Source organism: Carlito syrichta, unplaced genomic scaffold, assembly GCF_000164805.1.
Source record: "Carlito syrichta isolate Samal-C Ts95f unplaced genomic scaffold, Tarsius_syrichta-2.0.1 Scaffold288844, whole genome shotgun sequence".
Classification (NCBI taxonomy): Eukaryota; Metazoa; Chordata; class Mammalia; order Primates; family Tarsiidae; genus Carlito; species Carlito syrichta.
Genome location: NW_007232940.1, coordinates 478,253 through 499,050, shown reverse-complemented (window position 1 = coordinate 499,050; position 20,798 = coordinate 478,253). Strand labels below are relative to the sequence as shown.

Genomic DNA, 20,798 nt, shown 5'->3' with positions numbered 1-20,798 from the left:
GATCTTATTAGAAAAACCTTGGAGAATATCGGTAATGGCACCTTTTCTTTTTTTTTTTTGACAAGTTACTCTAAAATGCATTTAATATCTTAAAATTGTCATTGATTGAAACTAGTAATTTTAAATCAGCAGTTTAAAACTAATATCCTTCTTTTTTCCTTAATCTTTTTTCTCCCTAGCCACTTACTTGATCTTTTGAAAGATATCTTCCTAAGTGGTCAACAAGCTATAAAACTGTTCAATGAGAGAGAAATATGGAGGGACAATTTTTAGTAGAGGCCAAGCACCCCAAATCTGAATATCTAAAATCTGAAATGCTCTAAAATCCAAAACTTTCTGAGCACTGACATCATGCTCAAAGGAGATGCTCACTGGAGTGTTTCGGATTTGGGGATTTTCAGATTAGGGATGCTCAAGGAATTTTCCCTGATTTGCACACAAACTCTTTCATTTCTATGCTTATCAGGATCAGCTCAGCTTTTTGCCTTTTCTACAAGGAGGTTTGGAGTAAGTATAAGTATTCTAAAACTCCCCAAAATAAAAAATTCAAAACATCTCTGGTCCCAAGTACTTTGAATAATGGATATTCAACTTGTAGCATAGACCCTCCCCAGGGGTTTGATTTGATCCCCACTGAGTCTCCTACCTAGAACAGAGCTTAGCACATAATAGGTATTCAAGAAATATTTAACAAATCATAGAAAGTCATTCCTAACTAGAATTTACTATTCAGAAAATTCGAGGCTTGGATCTCAATACTTGGTTTTTCATTGAGGTTTTTGTGACAAGGGAATGCCAACAACTTGTAGATAGAATGAGAATAAACCTCAGTGAGGTTTGAAAGGAATTAAGTTTTGACTACTTCCAAAGGATTTCTCTCTCAGCAACCTTTTGCCAACTGAAATTTCCATTTTTGACTCTTCATTTAGTACCCAAGGAAAGGCACTAACTTTGGAATTAAGAGCTATTAGGCACGATGTTTATTTAATTAGCTCATTGAAATCTTGAGCCTAAAAACAACAGAGATAGGACTGGCGAGGTGCGCACTGGTATTTGACCAAAAGGGCAGCATGATTTTTTTGCTGTTTGAATAGAGGGAGTGGGAAGGAGAATGCTGAAGGGAAGGCCACTGGAGACATAATTCACCAACGTAACTAGCCCTGACCCCTGTGCCAAATGAATGACATGTATTTACTTCAAAAAGCTAACTTTGTATGCTCCATGAGAAAAATATAGCAACAGAAAAAAAAAATCATGGGTTTGGAGTCCAGAATACATGAATTTGCATTCCAGCTCCATCATTTTTAGCTCTAGGAGCAAGTAATTTACTTTGTGTTTGCTCAGTTTCCTCACCTGTAAAGTGTGTATAATTGTGCCTCCCATGCTAAGTTATATGATGTAACTGAGATCATGAAGACGTCTAATGTAGGGTTCATTGCAAAGGAGTTATTCAGTAAATGGTAGCTATTGTCATTCACAATAGTTCTTTTCGAAGCAATCTTTATCCTATATACTAGAGCAAAAAATGAAGAGGGACCAGGGAGAAAGGGAACTAATTACGAAGAAGGAAAAGCAAAGATAGGATTATTTATCAAGCATCTAATACATGCCAAATACTTCCTCAAGTTCTCTGCATACAAACACTCTATGGGAGAGAATAAAATGTTTATACTTAAAATTTGCCTTCTCTGACTTCTCTCCCCTGACTTCACCATACTGCTCAGACCCGAATTCTCCAGGTTTCTTAACATACAGAAACACTGAAGAGAAGGAAGAAACAACAGAGGAAGAAGAAAGACATTCAATATAAACCTAAAACATACCTGCTTGAGTGCCAAGCAGTGCCTTTCTCTGAAACTTCTGAGCAGCCTTTCATAGGGAGAGTCCTACACTGAATTAGGATGCAAACCCTTGAGAATAATGGCCCCAAGCCGGGCTCGGTGGCTCAGCCAGTAATCCCGCGCCTTTGGGAGGCTGAGGTGAGTGGATTGCCTGAGCCCGTGGGTTCAAGACCCGCCTGGGCAGCGAGACCTCATATCTACAATAAATCAAAAAATCAGCCGGACATGGTAGCACATGCCTGTAATTCTGGCTACTGGGCAGGCTGAGGCAGAAGGATCGCCGGAGCCCAGCAGGTCGAGGCTGCGGTGGCTGGGAGCGGCCACTCCACCCCAGTCTGGGCGACAGAGTGAGACTCCAATTAAAAAAAAAAAAAAAAAAGAATAATGGCCCCTGTGTCAATTGGAAACCTAGTGTGCACTGGTCCTAAAACTTCCATTCTAAAACTCCAGAGATAGTAGTGCCTAAGAAGAGGCTGATCAATCACAATCACAGAGCGACAAAGAAAGGCAACATTATCTTATAATCTTGGGATATTCCGGAACAGAAGAGGTTCCATCCCTCTTGCTATTTTTTCATCACCTCTTCAGAAGTATTCAAATGAGTTGAGACAACTGCTTCACTTGGCATTTGGATCCGTCTATTACTACTCCAGGGCTCAAGTGCTTAGTCATTTCTTAGCTCATGTCACTGCCACTTTGTTCTCGCATTTGACACTGACTCCAATAACCTTGTAGCATCTGCCCTCCCAATTCCCTTGAAAACCCTGAGCAGCCTGCTTCGATGAATGCTCCTTTGAATGTCCTTCTCTCTCTCTCTCTCTCTCTCTCTCTCTGTGTGTGTGTGTGTGTGTGTGTGTGTGTGTGTGTGTGTCTCCCTCTCATGACAAGAAAAAGAGCTATCAGGTTTCTAGAGCATTCTTGAATAGTTAATTCCTGGAGTCCTTGTCCTCACTTCTTCCCCTCTGTACTTTACTGGTATTTGCTCCAAAATCTCCTTTTCAAACAATGACCTGACACTGAGCTGAGATTTCCAAGTGCTAACTCCCTGGCACCAGTCCTGTAGGTGCTGAAAGAATTTTTCCCTGATTTGCACACAAACCCTTTCATTTTGTTGCTTATCAGGGTCAGTTCGGCTTTTTGCCTTGTCTACAAGGTGATTTGGAGGCCGTGGCCCAGAGAACAGGTTAGAGAGATCTTTCTCCTTTCTCCGCTCTCACCTGGACATTTGGAAATGCACAGTCCATCCAGGCTCTTATTTATACCTCACAAGCAGAGTCCCAGGGTGGACACTGACCTACATATCAGCTTTTCAGGCTACTTTCAGGAAGGTCTGAAAAGTTCTCCAGCAGCTCGCCTGTACTGTTCGCATGCCTTTGCTCAGAGAAAAGCTTATCTAAAGTTTCCATGATCGAAGACACGTTCCTACTCAGGTTCCACTCTCAATACAATAATTTCAGCAGAGCACCAGGGTGCTGTCTATATGTCTACGCTGGGTGAAGGAGTGGTCTGACATCCATTCTCTGCCTGATTCTTATAAACAGAATGGAAATGGAACATGGTAAGGGGAGGGAAGAGAGAACGAAACACAGGTGAAAGAGAGAGTTTATTCATCCATTACATATCCAGCTATTCCTTCCTTCCTTCCTTCCTTCACAAAGGTGTTTGCTTGTTTGTTTGTTTTGTGTGTGTGTGTGTGTTACTTTATGAAGCTGGGAAAGACGTTGTGGATTTAAAGATGCAACTGATGTAGTCTTTGCCCTCCAGAAACTTAAGAGTCTAGAGGAGAAAGAGAAGCCATTCCAGTAGTGTATAAGAAGAGCCTATTACTTAAGAGAAGTAATTAACCAATGTTGAGGGAAGATTAGGGGTTCAATAAAAGCCTCCTAGAATAAACAGTGTCTGAGATTAATCTTGATGGAAACAACAATTCTATGGTAGGCCTGCTGCGGGCCTGACACTGTGACAAATGCTAAATAACCATGAAAAAATAGACTGTATCTAACATCCTGAAGATTAAATTCCAAATCAGGACACAAGAGGTGTGGTTGGGGAAAGAAAGGCAGAGCTTATAGCTTAGTTAAAAAGAACAAATATGAGTTACCAATTACTGAATGTTTCCATGTGCTAGGTACCATACCAAATGCATCATAAGTAATTTTTACAACAACATTATGTAGCAGGTATCATTATTTACATTTTAAAAGTAATACTACTGAAATTTATGTGGCAATAAACCTGCCTATTATCACAGAGCTTATAAGTACTGGATCTGGGATTTGATCACAGGTATAGCTTACCCCAAATCATGGACTCTACCACTGTGAAAAAAACACCCACAGTATCTCTGATAGAGAAGAAGAGGGAAAGCACTCCAAGCAGAGGGAATAGCTTTTGAAAAGTTTAGAAACATGATAGAGTTTATTCCAGATGTTATAAAAGATGCAGTAAGAGTAGGGATGTAGTGCAGAGGAGCAATGGGGCTAGGAGTGTGGTGAAAATAGTTGTTGCAAGGGATGGTGGAGACCATTCACAAATAAACTTATGCTCGATGTTAGGGACCCTGAATTTGGTTAAAGGGAACCATGTGCAACCATCAGTAGACTTTGAGGGTAGGGTAAGATAAAATTAGTGGAAGGATAGTGGAATTGTTACAATGGAATAATGAGGATGAAAGGGGATTAATTGAGGGATTTTAAAGTAGTAGAATAAACTAGACTTGGTAATCAATTAGATGTGGTCATGAAAGACAGAGAGGGCTTAAGATGACCTCTAAATTTTGGCCAGAACAGTTTAAGATGATGACAATCTCTAAAGATGAGAATATAAGTCGATTTTTAGGGAATGAGATGATGGGTTCAGTTTGGGAAATATTATGTTTAAACTTTGGGGGGAAACTCAAAATATGCCCAGTAGTTAGTTGGCTATGAGTCTGAAGCTTGGGAGGGGGATTTGGATGGGGTAAACAGATTTCGAAGTCATCTTCCATGGTCTTAGGGAAGTCAACACTAGTTGACTTACAGTTGAAGATACATCTCAAGGTGAACATACACAATGAAGAGAAAGATGATTAAAGAAAAAAGCTAAGATAATATCCACAGGAAAGATACAAGAGAAGAAAAAAAATGAAGGGGAATAGAAAGTAAAATAGGCCAGGAAAATATGAGAGGTTAATGCACAAGGCACATTTTAAAATTTGAGTCGCATGTCAGAATTGTGCATTTCCCATAACTTTTACTTTAGAGTTGTGGCAGATGGAACCTGTCATGGAAAAGCACATTGGCAAAGTACTTATAGTTGGTCAATATTAAGACCAGAACTGGAACCCAGAATTTCTGGTTCCAACCTAGTATAGGACTTTGGGTTTGTTGCTGTTGTTGTTGATGATGATGTTATTTCCCCTAGCCTCATTGTCTAGAATAGTATATGGGAACTGAAACGAAATCAAGATAAGGAAATGCATCCTTTTGACACCAGATTTACCCATTTCCCTTTTTTTCAAAGCCATTATCCATCCAATTATAAAAAGGTTTTGTGGTCATTGTTTGCCACATTATTTTAGATAGATTAACCCAGGCAATGTCATATCAACTTCACTGAATTGGCTTTATTTCCTAGTTCTCTATCGAGAAAATGGAGTCTTAGGGATGTAAAGAAATACATGCCCTTAAGATACATAGCTAGGGTAGACTGTTATTTCATTGTCAGGTTGTCCTAACTATTTCTCATTTTGTCAACTTATCGGGCATTCAGTGCTGACTCCATATGCCTACTACCCAGAAGAAATCATTTTAGGGGGACACTCAATAATAATTTAAAGGGGGGGTAGATTGATGAAAAAGCCTTGTTTTCTATATTGGGGGACAGATGAATTCTAGAGTGGAGCCATAGCTTTGGGGAAATGAGCAACATCTTTTAAGAAATGCCAATAACTGAGAGCTAGCTCCATATTATTAATGAAGGCCATGCTTTCTACTTTCAGAGCAAGTCTGTCATTGTGCAGGCTCCTCAGTCTCTTGTGTTGGAAATGAGTTAATGTAGTCACAATATGACATGCTATTTTTATTCCTTACCCAGATCAGCCATAGTCTAACAATACATTTCGAAGTACTGCTGATGGAGGCTCCACCTGAAACCTGTTCTCCCAGATAAGTATCTTCATCCCATTCATCGTTTTAAGAAAAAAAGAATCTTACTGCACGGCAGTATTTTCATCTGCTTTGGTTTCAGCCAGAGATAAACCGTGCCTGCTGCAAACTAATTAATATCAGTCACCTGGAAAGCAGAAATTGGGAGACAACAGGCGTCTCTTTCTTGATAAACAGATTGCTGGGTAAGGGATGCACATGGATGTGACAATTCATTTGGCCATAGAAATAGCAGAAATGAGACTTTTTAGACAGATATTTGGAAGACATGAGCAAATATCCCCAGGATTCATCCATTTGAGCTCAGATGAGACTTTTGCACTAAGTTTCAAGCTTCTATATGTCTGTAGGATCAGCAGAAATCTCTAGGCCTCTGGGGACGTCCCCCTAAAACAATCACCAGCATTGTTACAATGATGGCCAACTCCGGAGAAAGCTGGCTCTGCACCCCACACCTCAGCAGTCTCCCTTGCCTGGCCCAACTTCCTCTTGGGAAAGAAGTCAAAAACTTGGCCTGGGTGATGTGTAATCCAAAATTAGAACCATGCAGCTAGGAAAGAAAACCAAAAGATGTTCAGAAACAAGTAGAAGCAGAACTTTTCCCCAGAGCTAGTCTGTGCAGGAAGAAGTGAAAAAGCTCTCAGGAAAGACAGTCCATGTTTTGCTTGCACAAAGTGGCATGGGCTCATTATGACTGACCCCCAAATGAAGAAATTACATTTCTACCATAGAAAAATGGTTGTGTCCTGGGTTGATCCATGAATAAGCCATGAGAGAAAAAATGCCACCACACAAGTATTCTTTGCACTCGATTTCTTAGAGAAGGATTGAGGGATCTTTCTCCATCTCAAGAACCGTAAATTGCCATTTTTATAGGAGCTTCAGAAGAATGATATTCCAGAAGCAATTCCAAACCAGGGAATTTGAGGATTCATTTAGGCAAACTTGAAAATTCTGTTCATTTTAATTCGTCTGTCCAATCATTCATCCAATGTCTTACAAATTCAAAGGGCAAAATAAAGGTAAAGATATAATTTAGAATATGTATTAGCAGTGTCATGATAGGTATATGTACAGGAGACACAATAAAGAAGGAGTGAATTGTACAAATCTGGATAGAGAGTGGGAGATATGGGTCAGAAAAGTTTTTTATTGAGGAAACAACACTTGAGCTAAGTGGTTGAATGATGGTAAGTATTTACAACCAGATAGAGTTGTGAAATCTTGGATACTCAACTCCAGGAGAAATGTGGGAAAAGGGAGAGAGTTGTACTGCTCTGCTTGCCCCACTGCCTAATACTAAATGTAGCTCAGACAATTCAGATGCCATGGAGCCTTCACTGTCCTTCCTCCCTCTTGAGCAGATATGTTCCCATAGATCTTGTGACATTTCTTAGTTATACACTCATTATATTGTGTACATCCATTAGACTGAAAATTTCTGGAGGACAAGATCTCTTACCCTTTTTTGCTACTTTGGTAACTAAAACAGTGTCTGGGATATAGCACATTTTTTTAAGTTTACTGAATACTTCATACGTCTCCACTCTTGATTATATGTTTTTGAAAGAAGAAACTATATGATCTATCCTCTCTCTGTCTAGCACAGTGTTCAGTAATGTTTAAGGAATGAGAGACTCACTCAAACTTCTGTATGGTAGTGAAGTAAGTCAGTGCACCCTCACTGTGTGTCCTCTGAGCACCCAGAGTCACTGTTCTTCATGACTTCCTCCAGGAAGTGAGGTCTTGAATATCCAGATTTCTCTCACTTTCACCCTAATACAACTAACTGTTGTTTTGAAATAATCTGAGCAAGGGTATATAATAACCAGTAATGGCTATAGTTTATTACCTTTCTCAACTTAATAAAAGTATATGAATTACCAAATGTTGAATTGCCAGTATAAGTTGAAAGCCATAGAGGAGATATTTTGAAGAAAAATATCAACCCTTAAATTTACAATTCATGCTATGGATACAGCTGCCTAATCTGTAATTAGACCAATTCTTTCTTTCTTTGGGTCACACCTGACTGGTCCATCAGTATCTCTGCTGTCCTTATGGACTCAGTTGTTCTGCATGAGTTTGTTTTTGTCAGTGGTTGCTGGTTTATGTTCCAATGTTGTATGGTGCCAGGCAACTTGAGGTGTGACTGAAACAAAAATGGCAGCCTGTATTCTAACCCAACTCTACCACTGTGTAAACTGAAGCCAGGATTTTACCATCTGTGACCCTGAACATCCTCCTTTATGTGCTCCAAAACCCACATCCTGATGTTAGTTCTAATTCTCTGAGTTTATTTATTTTCTCAAAAAGAGTTCACGAAATCCACTGGGATGGTATTCCACTTCATCTTCTTCTAAGCTTTCCTTTGGGAGGGGGAAGAATGACCTCGGAGGGTATGAGAATTGTCATGGATCTTGTGTGACTTGTTACTCAAGATGACTCGCAAAGCAGCCGAGAGGTTCACAGCCCACCTAAGCCTCTCCATTCAATCCCAGCCCTTGACCTGATCTCTGCCAAGGGTTGGAAAAGCAATGGAAATATAATATCATCTATAAATGGGTTAGGTAATGTGGGAAACATGAAGAAAAAACAAGGAAGACACAGAAGTAGCATCTTACCATCCAGATTGTCCTTAGAACCATCTGACATTCATTGTTTATGTACAGTTACCCTAGATACAAAAGGGTCACTACCCTAAAGAGAACTATGCCCTTCAAACAGTTCCATAAACCAAATTCTAGCCAGATTCTCCCAGAATAAAGTACTGTGCTTCTTCCATTAAGCTCAACCTCCTTTCAACAATTCCCTTCTTACTTGGCCCGTGAAATGAATCACGAAGAGATTATTTTCTGGGCAAATTGGTAGAAAAACCCTGATGCAGACAGTTCCCCTTCTGATTGCACCTGACTTCCACTTATTGAATATCACATCAAGTAGTGGTTCAGGGGTTTCAAAGGAGAACTCAGCAAAAGAAGAAGAAGAAAAAAAAGCCCAAAAGTTTTTCGAGGTACCTACTGCAGTTATCAGATCATAGATCTAAATGTTCACATTGTATGCTTGATTTGCACATTCCAAACCGATTTGGTAATTTTTTTTTTTTCATTTTTATCTGCACGCATGAAGTGTTTCGGAATACTGAAACAATTTAGAATCATATTTAGTTTGCAACAGTTCAATTAACTTAAGTGCTGGAACATGCTTTCCAGCTGGTAACTAGTTTAATCGGTTACTAGTACAAGAAATAATTTCTTCAATGCGGGGACTCCCCAGTGTCCTTTCCAGAGAGGGCAGGCCAGGCACAGATATTTGGGAATGGGAAGGTGAGGAGTCTGGCAAAAATCAAAGATGAAAAATCAAAGAACCCATTCTCTTACAAAAAATAACTACCTAAGTATGGATTTCCACTTTCTGCTATGATTTTATGACCTCCTGTTCCCTTGGATCAACTTTATAACCATTCAATAGCAAAAGGAGGGTGCGGATCAAGGGTCAAAGACTTTTAAAGCTGTTGCATAAATGCACTTAACCATGAGCCAAAGTGATAAATAGGAAACCAGGATGAATGTCAGGAACGCTGTGAAGAATGATTAGCAGGGACTCTTAGAGCAGCTGCTAAGGTAACTCCAAACACCTGGAAAGAAAGATTTCCTTCCAGCTTACACCGACTTAATTGTTTAGTTATATTTTTATTAAAAGGCACTATTGGCAAATTGCAAAAGGATACATTATTTACATTTTCAAAAGACACAAAATAATACTGCATTTTACTTTAGGATATATGGAAAGGTAATTAAAGAAAAAAAATGGGTAGAAATCATGCATACTAACCATTGAGGAGAGATAATTGCTGAGGTAGAAAAGAGAAACAAAGATGGATATGTGATTTGTTTTAAGAGCAATCTTAACTGGGTAAAACGTTAACATCTGATAAATCTGGGTAGATATATGGAGTTGAATTTTATTTTTTTATGTACTTATATGTTTATTTGAAATGATTTCTAATTAAAACTTAAAAAATTTTTTAAAGATTCTGTGACAGTACCCATTTTGCAGCCATTGTCAAACCAGTCATTTCTCTAATTGTGGAGACCACAAGCCTTAGACTATTTTGATTAAGGTTCATAGATTTCTCAAGATAAAAGTCCAGCTTCCCTGCTTTTCCACCTCATAATCCTATCTAACCTCATTTTCACTGAGCGCTGCCACTGGATTGGAGATGAGGTCTAGGAGTTGCAATGTTAGAAACTGAGTCTCCTTTTCTCTACTGCTGGTGCCAGGTTCAGCAAGGACACTACTACCCCAAAAAGGCCACTCATAGACTGGAACTGCGAGTATCTAGTGATCATGATTTACAGTAATCCTAAAACTTAGTTGTAGAGACGTTAGCATGATAAAGAGAAATCCAGATAAATACATTTTAGAACTCTTACGAAGGTCCTCTATCATGAACAGCTGGTATCCAAGCTAGCATTATGCCATAACAGTGAATATAACCACAGAAATGACGAAGCATTTGATCAAAAGGTGGCTTCTCCATATGCCTATTCCTTGTCAAAAACCAAAAAAAGTCAATATTTAAGAGCTATTTATGGTTTTCCAAGCACTCTTTAAATGTTTCTGATTTAAGGCTAGATTTTTAAAAATATTTTTGACTATTTTTTAAGTTTAATTCTTCAGAGGTAATAACATACAATCTTAAGCCTCCAAGGTCATTTTGTTTTAATGTAGGGAAGAGGTCCATTGCTTTGTAAAGTTGATTATCAGTGCTTGTAAATTAGATTGCATACCTTGGGAACACAGCACTATGACATTTCTGCCCACTGAGGTTCAACCTTCACAGACATTGGTTATACAAACATATACTTTCCAGAAAACATAGCACAGGTAGGTAGGTAAGTAGATAGGTAGGTAGGAGATAGATAGAGCGAGAGATAGAGAGATAGATAGTTGGATAGATAGATGATAGAATGAGGGTTCTAGCGAGAATGTCCTACTGTAGCTATTAGAAAATACTCATTTTAATTTTCTTTTAGTCTTCTGCCAGCAGGACATGGTATAGGATCTATGTCGATTCTGCGTTTCTGTTCATAGTATAGTGAGGTTTCTGACGCATTGAAGGAGTTCAGTTAATGTAGAATCAATGATTGCAATATATGCAGAGTTTGGCTTCAGTCATATGGTGGCGACAAAATGGTAAAATTCTCAATAGTCAATTAATCCCAACAGAAAAAGAAGTTTTCTTTTGAACATTAATATTTTATTGCTGGAGGCATTACATATAGCACAATATTTGAGGAAGTATGTTTTAGAGTCAACTGGACTTCGCCCAAATCTGAGCAGTTTCTTAGCTTCTGGAAACCAACATTTCCTCATCTATAAAATGGGAAGAATGTTATACCTATTTTATCCTTTAGTTAGGAGGATCAATTAAGAGAGTTTACATAAACAGCTAAGGAAAGTGTCTAAAAGATAGTAAATTCACAATAAATGTTAGCTGATACCATCATAATCATTGTAATCAAGTTCACTATTTTAATCACACCTTGAATCTACTGAACTTTCAAATGGAGGGAAGTTTTTCATAGTTGCTTTCTTACCACAACAGGAAGATTTCTCTAACTTACAAGTGAAGACGTTAGAGTAAAAGGGTCCTATTGAGCAACATCATTACTCAAGATCCAATTGGAAGATAGGATAACCAGATATGTCACTAAGAGCTGATTATAGAAAGGAAATTTCCAAAATGATCAAGTTTCTAAATGGAGTTGATAAAGTTACTTTTATAAGAGAGTTAAGACAAATTTCACTTTTAAATCAACACAAAGCCATGAAATTAAATGTCTCCATGGTATCTAGCAGATATGACTTGTGAGCGGGTTCAAACTTTACCTTCAAATGATAAAATTCTGTGAAGTTTCCTTGCTGCAAATGACAATTTTGAGATAGTAAAACTGAATAAATTAGAAGGAAAAAGGGGGCCTTCCTCCATGCATCATTGGAAGGTGAAGAGTCCTTTTTATTGTATGTAGTTAGGATCGTCTTTTTATTATTCCACAAAACTAAAGCTTAAAAGTTGTATCCAAAAACCTACTTATAGAAATCCTCGAGGGTCTCCCATCGATCTGGTAGCCAGGCGGCACACAGGATTTTAATCAACCCCTCTGAGTAAAACCAGGTCAGTGGTTGTCCAGTTGACATAGAACCACCCCACACGTGGAACCAATATGAGGTTCATTCTCTTCACCACAGTTCTACAGTCCTAGCTGCACAATTGCCTCTTTTGTTTATATAATCTCATGGAATGAATCAGCATAAAAGTCAAACAAGAAACCATGGGAAATCTGTGACCAAACCTTGCTTTGTGCCTGAAGTTCAAATGTGTTTGGTTAACCTTCTATTTATTCCTTCTCTTTCCTTCAGGTGACCTTTCTGGTCTTAGTCCTTGTCATGGCATGCCATGGCAGACAGTGGCTCAATGGGACCCTGGCATGTGACAAAGAAACTCTTATGAGCTGTCTATGAATTATTTTATTCAGGTGCATGCACTGGCACTCCCTTTGAATGCCACCACTGCTGCCATTGGAAATGGAAAAACGTCAGCGGAACACACAAGCACTTTCCACCTTCCAGATACTGAAGCCAAACAATGGATGGTGAACTCCAATTTTTGCTTTGTCTCCAATTGTTTTCTTGATGGGTAGTCTGAACTGCAGTTCAGACTGTTGACCCTGGAAAATGCAGCTCATTGAATCAGTCCCAGGATGCTTTTCCCATGTACCCAGAGAAGAGGGGGAGAATTAGGCCATGCATTGCGTTTGATCATTAAATTACCTGACATGAAAGTAACACGGCTATATCACATGCTGTGTGACCAGTTTACTAACTTACCTTTCTCTAGTAAGCAGAGTAATTAATCATCATTCCATGATAATGTACACATATTTCCGCCAACAAAGAGGGAAGTACTCACACAGGGCAATACTTCTAAGCACTATGAAACATTAGTCATACATTTGATTAAAAAGTATAGCGATCAAGCTGAAAACCGGCTGGATGGTTAAACTAAAAACAAGCATGGCTTCATTTTGTTTTAAGAATTAAGCAAGTCTTTCAAGTGCACTGTGAAGCCATGATAGAAATAAGCAAGGGATCTGGTTGGGAATGAAGTGAGAAAGCAATGATATGAATGAAGACAGGACTTGATTTTCAACAACACCAAAGGCAATCAAAGGAAAGTACCTGGGAATTTCCTTAAATGACTTGCTGGAGGGTATTATGTGGTAACTATATTACTATAGTTACTTTTTTTCATCAATTAGTATTGTTAAAGAGAAGCCTGACTATAGAGTTCCTAACAGCAGCAAAAAATAAATTCCCTCCAATTAAGTAGTCTAATAAGCTATTTAGGATTTTACCACTTAACATTCTTTCCTTCCCATTTAATTTTGGCTTTCACTTGGATGTCATCTTGTTGAAAATCCATCACAGAAAACTATGTGGAAAAAAAAAGATAATGTTGCTAAGTGCCCCTGATGTTCAAAAACGAGCAGAAGCACAATATATTTTCTAATTCACCCCAGGATTTTTCCTGATAATTCAACTTCTTCCTATTAGAAGTTAATGTATGAAAATGTATGAAAATGGTCAATATGCAAATTCAAATATCACACTAGCTACTTGCCTTCAGTAAGTGTTATATGCATAAATTTGAAACAAAATAATATTTTAAGGTTCTTGATTATGATAATGTCTTAGTGGGCATATGTGCATGTATAATTATGTTCATTTAATTTAATCATGAAAATATTATAGGATCATTTGGTTTTCTCTTCTAAAGTTCTTACTTTTTTCAATTAATTAATTTCACTTTGCCCTTTTATAAGTTAACCAATGATAAGTAATGGGGTTTTGAGCTAAAAGGAATATGATCACATTCCTATGAAATTATGGAAAGAAAAGAGTCATGTGGGAAGGTGGTGGCCTCCCGCCCTTAGCATACAACCTAGTCATGGAACAATGTTAGGTTTTTCAGTAGAACCTGATCTTCAAAATATGCACGCTTATGGTCGTTTACTCCTACAAATTCTGTGTCCCGATGCTGAGAATTTGCCGAAAGGCAGCCACCTGATTACAATGGAAGAGACCTGGAAACCAGCCCATGTGACCCCACATTCCACACGCTTAACTAGAATGGAGCTTTTGGGACTCTGCATAGTTACTGGAATCACATAAAATATATTGAGGGGAACATAGGGGTGGAGGATATTTAACTTAACCATGCACAAGAAGAACAGGTAATGCCACAGGAAGTAGGAAAAAAATTGACCATTTTGAATAAAAGGGACGAAGCATAACATGAAGGCTATTACATATTATCCTTCCTCCAACGAGGAAATCTTATTGCCCTCCCACAAAAAAACTATGTTCCTTTTACCCAACAGAGATTAGTGAAAAGAAATAGACGATTTTGTGCCCATCAACAGAATCTATATACCATCTTTTCCCCCAGGGATTAATTCAGCTTTTGATTAAATCTTTCTGAGATTTAAATCATGATGTTACAAACCTCCAAGGAACTCCTCTATGAGTTGTGACCTTCTTTATTACTCTCTGCTGCTTGATAAAATACAAAGATTGATTTGTAATGGTGTATAGTGTGTTGGAAAATAAGAAATAACAACAAGAATTGCAAAATATAAAATTAATAGAAAGTAAATATTGCAAACAGTACACTTCGGTTAAAATATTCTATAATTAATACTGAGTTACAACTGTGTAGCTAGCAACACTAGTGTTAAATGAGTATAATAACATTATTAGGGTTGTAAATTATATCCAATGATTAGCTAAATAACTTCAAGAGAAAAAAAACAGTCAATGCTGAAAAGAAGAACTTCAACTCAGTATTTGCTGTATATAGTTTAGACAGATTTCATCTGGAGGACATTTTTTAGAGAATGACTTCTTTCTTATTATAATAATTCATGAAATAAAAATTTAAAGGTACAAGGAAAGTAAAAGTTGTCTAATTTGGAGGACTTTTGACTTGAGACCATCTCCTTTTAAATAAACCATATCAAGTATGCACACTTATTTATTTACATAAGTATGAACTTATTTTTGTTTGCCTAATTTTTGTTTCAATAATTATTTTGCCATTAACATCATCATGGATGGAAGTGATTTAATCTTTTGACAACAACATGAAAAGAATCCTTTATCTAAAATCAGAATGTCCCAGTGCCAAACTAGAGTCTAACTCTGCTGCTTTGTAAAATTCCTCATTTTCTCTTTGCCCTCAAAAGACTTATTAGGGTAATAAAGGACAGAAAGTTAACTATTTGAGAAAGATGGGTATTATTCTAATGGTCTTGCTGGTTCCAACCTGAAGATTAAAATACCCTGTGCAATTTAATTGCTAACAGAAGACAAGTCAGGATCTGAGGCTTACCCATAGAATCTCAGAAGTGCTTAGTATCTATAGTTGTGATAAACACAATATTTGTGGATGATTTTATTTTCTATTTTGATAAAATAATTGATAAATTTTGCACTGGTATAGAATACAAATAGAACCATGAGGAGTACTTCTTGTGCTATTTAGCAGATTGCAATGCACTATTGATAGCTCATATCACATTTCTTATATTTACAAACTTTTTTTTCTCTAGGACATTGGGGGTTGGTGGGATATACTTAGCCACTTTTTCCCATTGCTGTTTATGTTGAGTTTTGGATGCATGTGGTAAAGAATGGGAACAACCATCTCAAATGATGTATTCTCTGTCATTAGTACCACCATCACCCAATAGCAGCCATGGACATCCTGATAGCAAGATGTGGCAACAGCTACTAGTTCATCTCATATTTAACCAGATGACTCACATATAATGGGGGACCACATCCTATTAAGCCTTCAAAAAATATTCATAGTCTATGTACAACAGAATCACTTTCTAAGCTGAATATTTAGTGGGTGTCTCCCTAGGGGCATAGCTTGTACTTAAAACTACACATTTTTCTGGGTTAAGAACAAAAATTGAGCTAATCCATTTGATGAAATCCCATGTCAATTTTCACCTCTGAACGTTCATTATAGAAATCTGCCTGCCTTTGCTGTTTGAACGAAAACAAGGTAAGATACAGAGGGTGCACGTTACCTTAGAGCTGAAATGCATCCATAGATATGGAAAAGCGGGAAGAGAGGGAGAGAGGGCCAGGAAGGAAACAGAATAACAATAAGCGAGTAATGGGCACTGATCTGAGAAACATGCCAGGAGTTTGGTTATGATAAAAAAGAAAAGCAGAAGTAGATTTGAAACATTCGTTTCCCTTTATTAGCTCAGTGAGGCTGATGTGTACTGCACATTTAAAAAAAAAATCACAGGAATTTTCATACAATGAATAAAACCACAACAATACATGTAGAATTGGCAGGTGGAAAACGGCCCGGCAAGGGCTCAACTAATCGCTCACTTTCCCTCTTCAGCATAGTTCAACCAACAATATTACACTTTCACCTACAAATCTTATAGTAGCTCCATCAAATCAGCAGTTCACATTATTGAAAATGTCTGTCACATAGGTACAAATTTAGAATCATCACATTATATTACATGGCTATTCTAGGTCATCTATAGATCAGGTCTTAGACTACAGTGATTGAAGTTCTCGTTACAGCCATCAAAAAAGGACACATAATCATTACCTACTGTAAGCTCACATCTAAAGGCATGAAAAGGTTTCCTTTTTTCAACTGACCCAAACGTCATACCCCAATAGTGCAAAGTTCCCTCTCTGCTGCTTTGAATGTTGACAGCCCAACCATTGTTCTCGGAGTTGTTTAGCAAAAAATCGATTTTGTTGCACTGGAAGAGTTATTCTGCTACATCTCTTTTTTTAAAAAACCACACATTTCTAAAGCACCGGTTCGGTTACCAAAATTGTAGATGTGGTACTTACCACAGCATGAAGGCAATGGCCATCGGTCATCTAAAAATCCTACAGATCTATGCTGAAATTTGCCTCCCATAATGATGGGGTGCGTGTGTTCATTTGAAATATTCTCTCCAAAAAAATATAAATATAAATATAAACAAGAGGAGCACAGCTTACATTTTGATGGGCTACCCACAGTGTCTGCAGGAGATACAAAAGCTCCACTAATTCTGAATGCAATTTGAAGTCCATTGAGGAAAACTATCTTCATGATAACAATATTTGTCAGGCCAGAGGGGGGACAAATTAACCCTCAACATGATATCTGTAGTGTTGTCTTTTGATAAGTAAGAAAAGAAACCAAGTATTCCACTCATGTCAACAATTCAGGGCAAAAAGGAGAATGTATTTAAAATTGGATCACAAAAATTTAAAGGCAAAATAGGAACACATCTGGTCCTTGAACACATAATATAGGATTTACTAAATATTGATTTCTTAAAAATAATTTATTGCTCTTAATAGTCTTTTTATTATTATTCTACAACAGAAGATACTCAAAATTCAGAAAGAAAGACTGTAAACTTTAGTTTGGCGTTCACACAGAGTTTAAAATACCTGCATTTAACCTACAGAACAACAAGAATTAGGCGGATTAAAGATGTGTTACCACTGTAACGCAGAACCTGTGAACAAGTTCTTTTATTTCATAGTATTTTTATTGCTTTCTATCTACTTAGAAATAAGAAGCCAAAAAATCAAGCAAGCATCCGACAGGACAGACAGTGGATTCACTCAGAACACAATATGCTGGTGATAAATGAATGCAGCTATTAAAATTAGCTGCATTGGCCTGGGGGTGAAATCCATCTTAAAAGATCATGTTGGGTGAGAGAAAGGAAAAGAACAATTAAGAGTAGGTATATCATGTCTTCCAGAAAAGTCATGTCAGCCAAACAGTAATTGAATCTCAATTTAGAAACTTGAATGTATACTCCAAATGTTACTGAATTCCATTCCAAGGACTCCACACTCAGATGAAATCCTGATGCCCAAAATGGAGGTTTTTCTGAAGTTTTTATTGAATTGAGCAGAAGCAATGTCATCAAGAACAACATCATGGTCACATCAGAGGCCATGCTAGTGCAAGTAGAAACACTGCTTCTGCAAAAGCTGAATTTCCCAAATGAAGCACTTACACTCCAACCTGACAATTGTCATGCATCCTAGGTAGAAAATTTCCACTGGCTTTATTATTTTCATCATCTCATAATTTATAATAAATAGGCTATCTGCAACTGATAAATATGTCTCTTTAGTAAACAAAGGAATGAAATATCAGTATTTATACAGGATGCATAACTGTAAAAAATACAGATAAATACCATCACCATACTCTGCCAAGGAAAAGAGATACTGGCTTCAAAGATAGTCTTCAGACACACATTAATTATTGTAAAAATCATACTGTAATTATTACCTCAGCATTTTGTATCAAATTAAAATCACAAAAATTAAAACAAAACAGCATTTTAAAAAGATCTTTGACCTCTAGTTTCAAAACTACTGTTGATAGAGAAAATAAAAACATTTCTTAATGGTTACCCATTGAGAGACTTTACATAAAATCATGATATCTTCTAGAAAAATTTTAGATGAGAAAATTTCATTCCCCTAACAAATCCAGTGTATAAAACTTCAAAGAAAAACAAGCAACAAGAAAATGTGGAAAAATATCGCAGAAGTGGTTAATACCTTTAGGGGACTAGGGTATTTCTTGACAAGATGCTTAGATCGAAGCTCACCTAAGAAGGGATGGATGTGCGAAAAGCATCGTTTTGTTGTTTGTTGTACTCAATAGACACACACACTGTCTTTTTTTTTTACAATCAAATATATATAAGCAGTAAGTTCAGCTTCTAAATATGTTAGTGTACAATAATTGTTTCACCTCATAATTACATTTGAATATTCTTGATTAAGAAAAATTTAGCAGTTTTGAAAAGAAGGCTGCATTTACAGTGCATAGCTGTAACAAAAAAAGAACATTGTTGTATACTATATACAGAAAATAAAAATACTCCATTTAACATCTGTAAATACTTAACTACATCAGAGAATGTAGCAATTACACTATCTGAACAATCCCAGAGAGTTCTATCCAACTCTCATTAGTAATGTAACACCACGTCCGTTCCTCGGAAAGAACTGCTGAACAAGCTGCACGCTTGACCATTGACAAGGCTTTTGAAATTTGTAGTGGATGATCAACATTTTGGACATTTACATGAGTGTCAGGATAAAGGATGAACTAAATAAACTTCAAAATGTTAGGAAACTTTAGCTTTCTGGTGCCCGCAGTATCCTCTCCCACCCAGATTCCATGGCAAAAGGAAAAAGAAAAAAGAAAGAGAGAGAGAGAGAGAGAGAGAGAGAGAGAGAGAGAGAGAGGAATATTAGTTCTATGGAACCTGTGGTTTCTTCAGGATTGTCATATAATCATTATGTTATGAGAGAAAGCTTGCTTCAGGTTGATTTTGCACTTTCTTAAAAAACAGAGTACGGAGGCTGATGCCCAGACATCAGCGGCTGCCATTTTAGGGTGGTTTGTGGTTGGTTGGTTAGTTTTCTTTCCTTTTTAATTTATACATATATATTTTTTTCCTTTTGAATAGAATATGAACATTTTGAAGTTCTAGGTTTTAAGTGTATCTTCGCGGAACTGCTGCTATTTGAAGTGGTTTGCCCTTGCACATTCTGGTCAGGTGCCCCCAGTCCTCACATGTACACACACATACTTCCCCTAAACCCGTCACACACACATCACATACACACATACACATGCGCGTGTACGTACACACACACTCCAGTATCAAGAGACTCCAGGGAAAGCAAAGCTGACACCCATGAATAAACATGTGCTTACTGGATATCATTCTGTCTCTTGCCTCTTCAGCAGCTGTGTTCATGTAAACCATTGTTGCTGTTGTTCTTCTTGTTGTTGTATTGTTGTTGTTTTGTTTTTGTACAGAGAGTGTAAAGTAGGAGAACTTCCTAAGTATGACTTGCAATAGTCTGTTAGGGAAGGACGCGCTGTCCCGTGAGGTATTCACCATCCCTCTGTCATCCTTAGCCAGGGAGCATGTTACCTGCGCAAGCTTCTCTGAGCTTCTTTCAGTAAACTATCAAAATCCAGAGAGTCATACTTGCTCTTGGTGGAAGCAGGGTCAAAGTCATCTGAGTTTGAATCTGAAAGAAACCCAAGCCAGTTTAGATGTACTCTTTGCTGATGGCCATTAATGCAATCATTCCAATTGAGGATTACTTGGTTCAATAACAACTCAGTCAATCAATATAATTTAATAAACAATGCCCAGATTTTATTGGATATATACATACATATAGGTAGAGGACAGGGAATAGTGAGTTGTTGAAAACACTTACCTACTGACTCATTTTTTATATAAACACTCCTGGGAGGTAGGCAGAACACACTTTAATATCTCTGTTTTATAAATAACCACTATGCCCTTGCCCCTGGCATGTCAAATGACTTGTCCATGGTTTCTCAATAATTTAGATGCAGAGGTAAGAGTAGAAGCCAGAACTAATTTTCCTACTCAACAAAATTAATTTAATTAAGGATAAAAGCCAGTTGAGTGGAAGAGGAAGGATCATCAGAACTTTCCCTTATCCACAACCTGCTGTTTCCCTTTGAGGCAGGAGGGACATATGATATGTGACCATCGACTCTAGTTCCTCCGGGTAACTGGCAATAGTGGTGCAAACTCTCCCTAATTGGAAGGTCTAGGGAAATGCTTCATATTCCAAGAGGATAAATTCAGAAAGGAAAAATATGCAGGTATAA

At 37.6% G+C, this 20,798-nt stretch overlaps 1 protein-coding gene across 5 annotated transcripts in view; it reads right to left on the bottom strand.

Annotated features, from left to right (window-relative positions):
* Nucleotides 1-16,302: 16,302 nt before the first annotated feature.
* The window catches only part of PPARGC1A (PPARG coactivator 1 alpha), a 462,550-nt gene continuing 458,054 nt past the window's right edge, over nucleotides 16,303-20,798 (bottom strand). For all 5 annotated transcript variants that reach the window (XM_021710391.1, XM_008053899.2, XM_008053900.1 and 2 more), the window contains one exon: nucleotides 16,303-20,179. In XM_021710391.1, coding sequence (XP_021566066.1) covers nucleotides 20,076-20,179 — 104 coding nt within the window. In that variant the 3' untranslated portion in view covers nucleotides 16,303-20,075. The remainder of the gene's footprint in view (nucleotides 20,180-20,798) is intronic.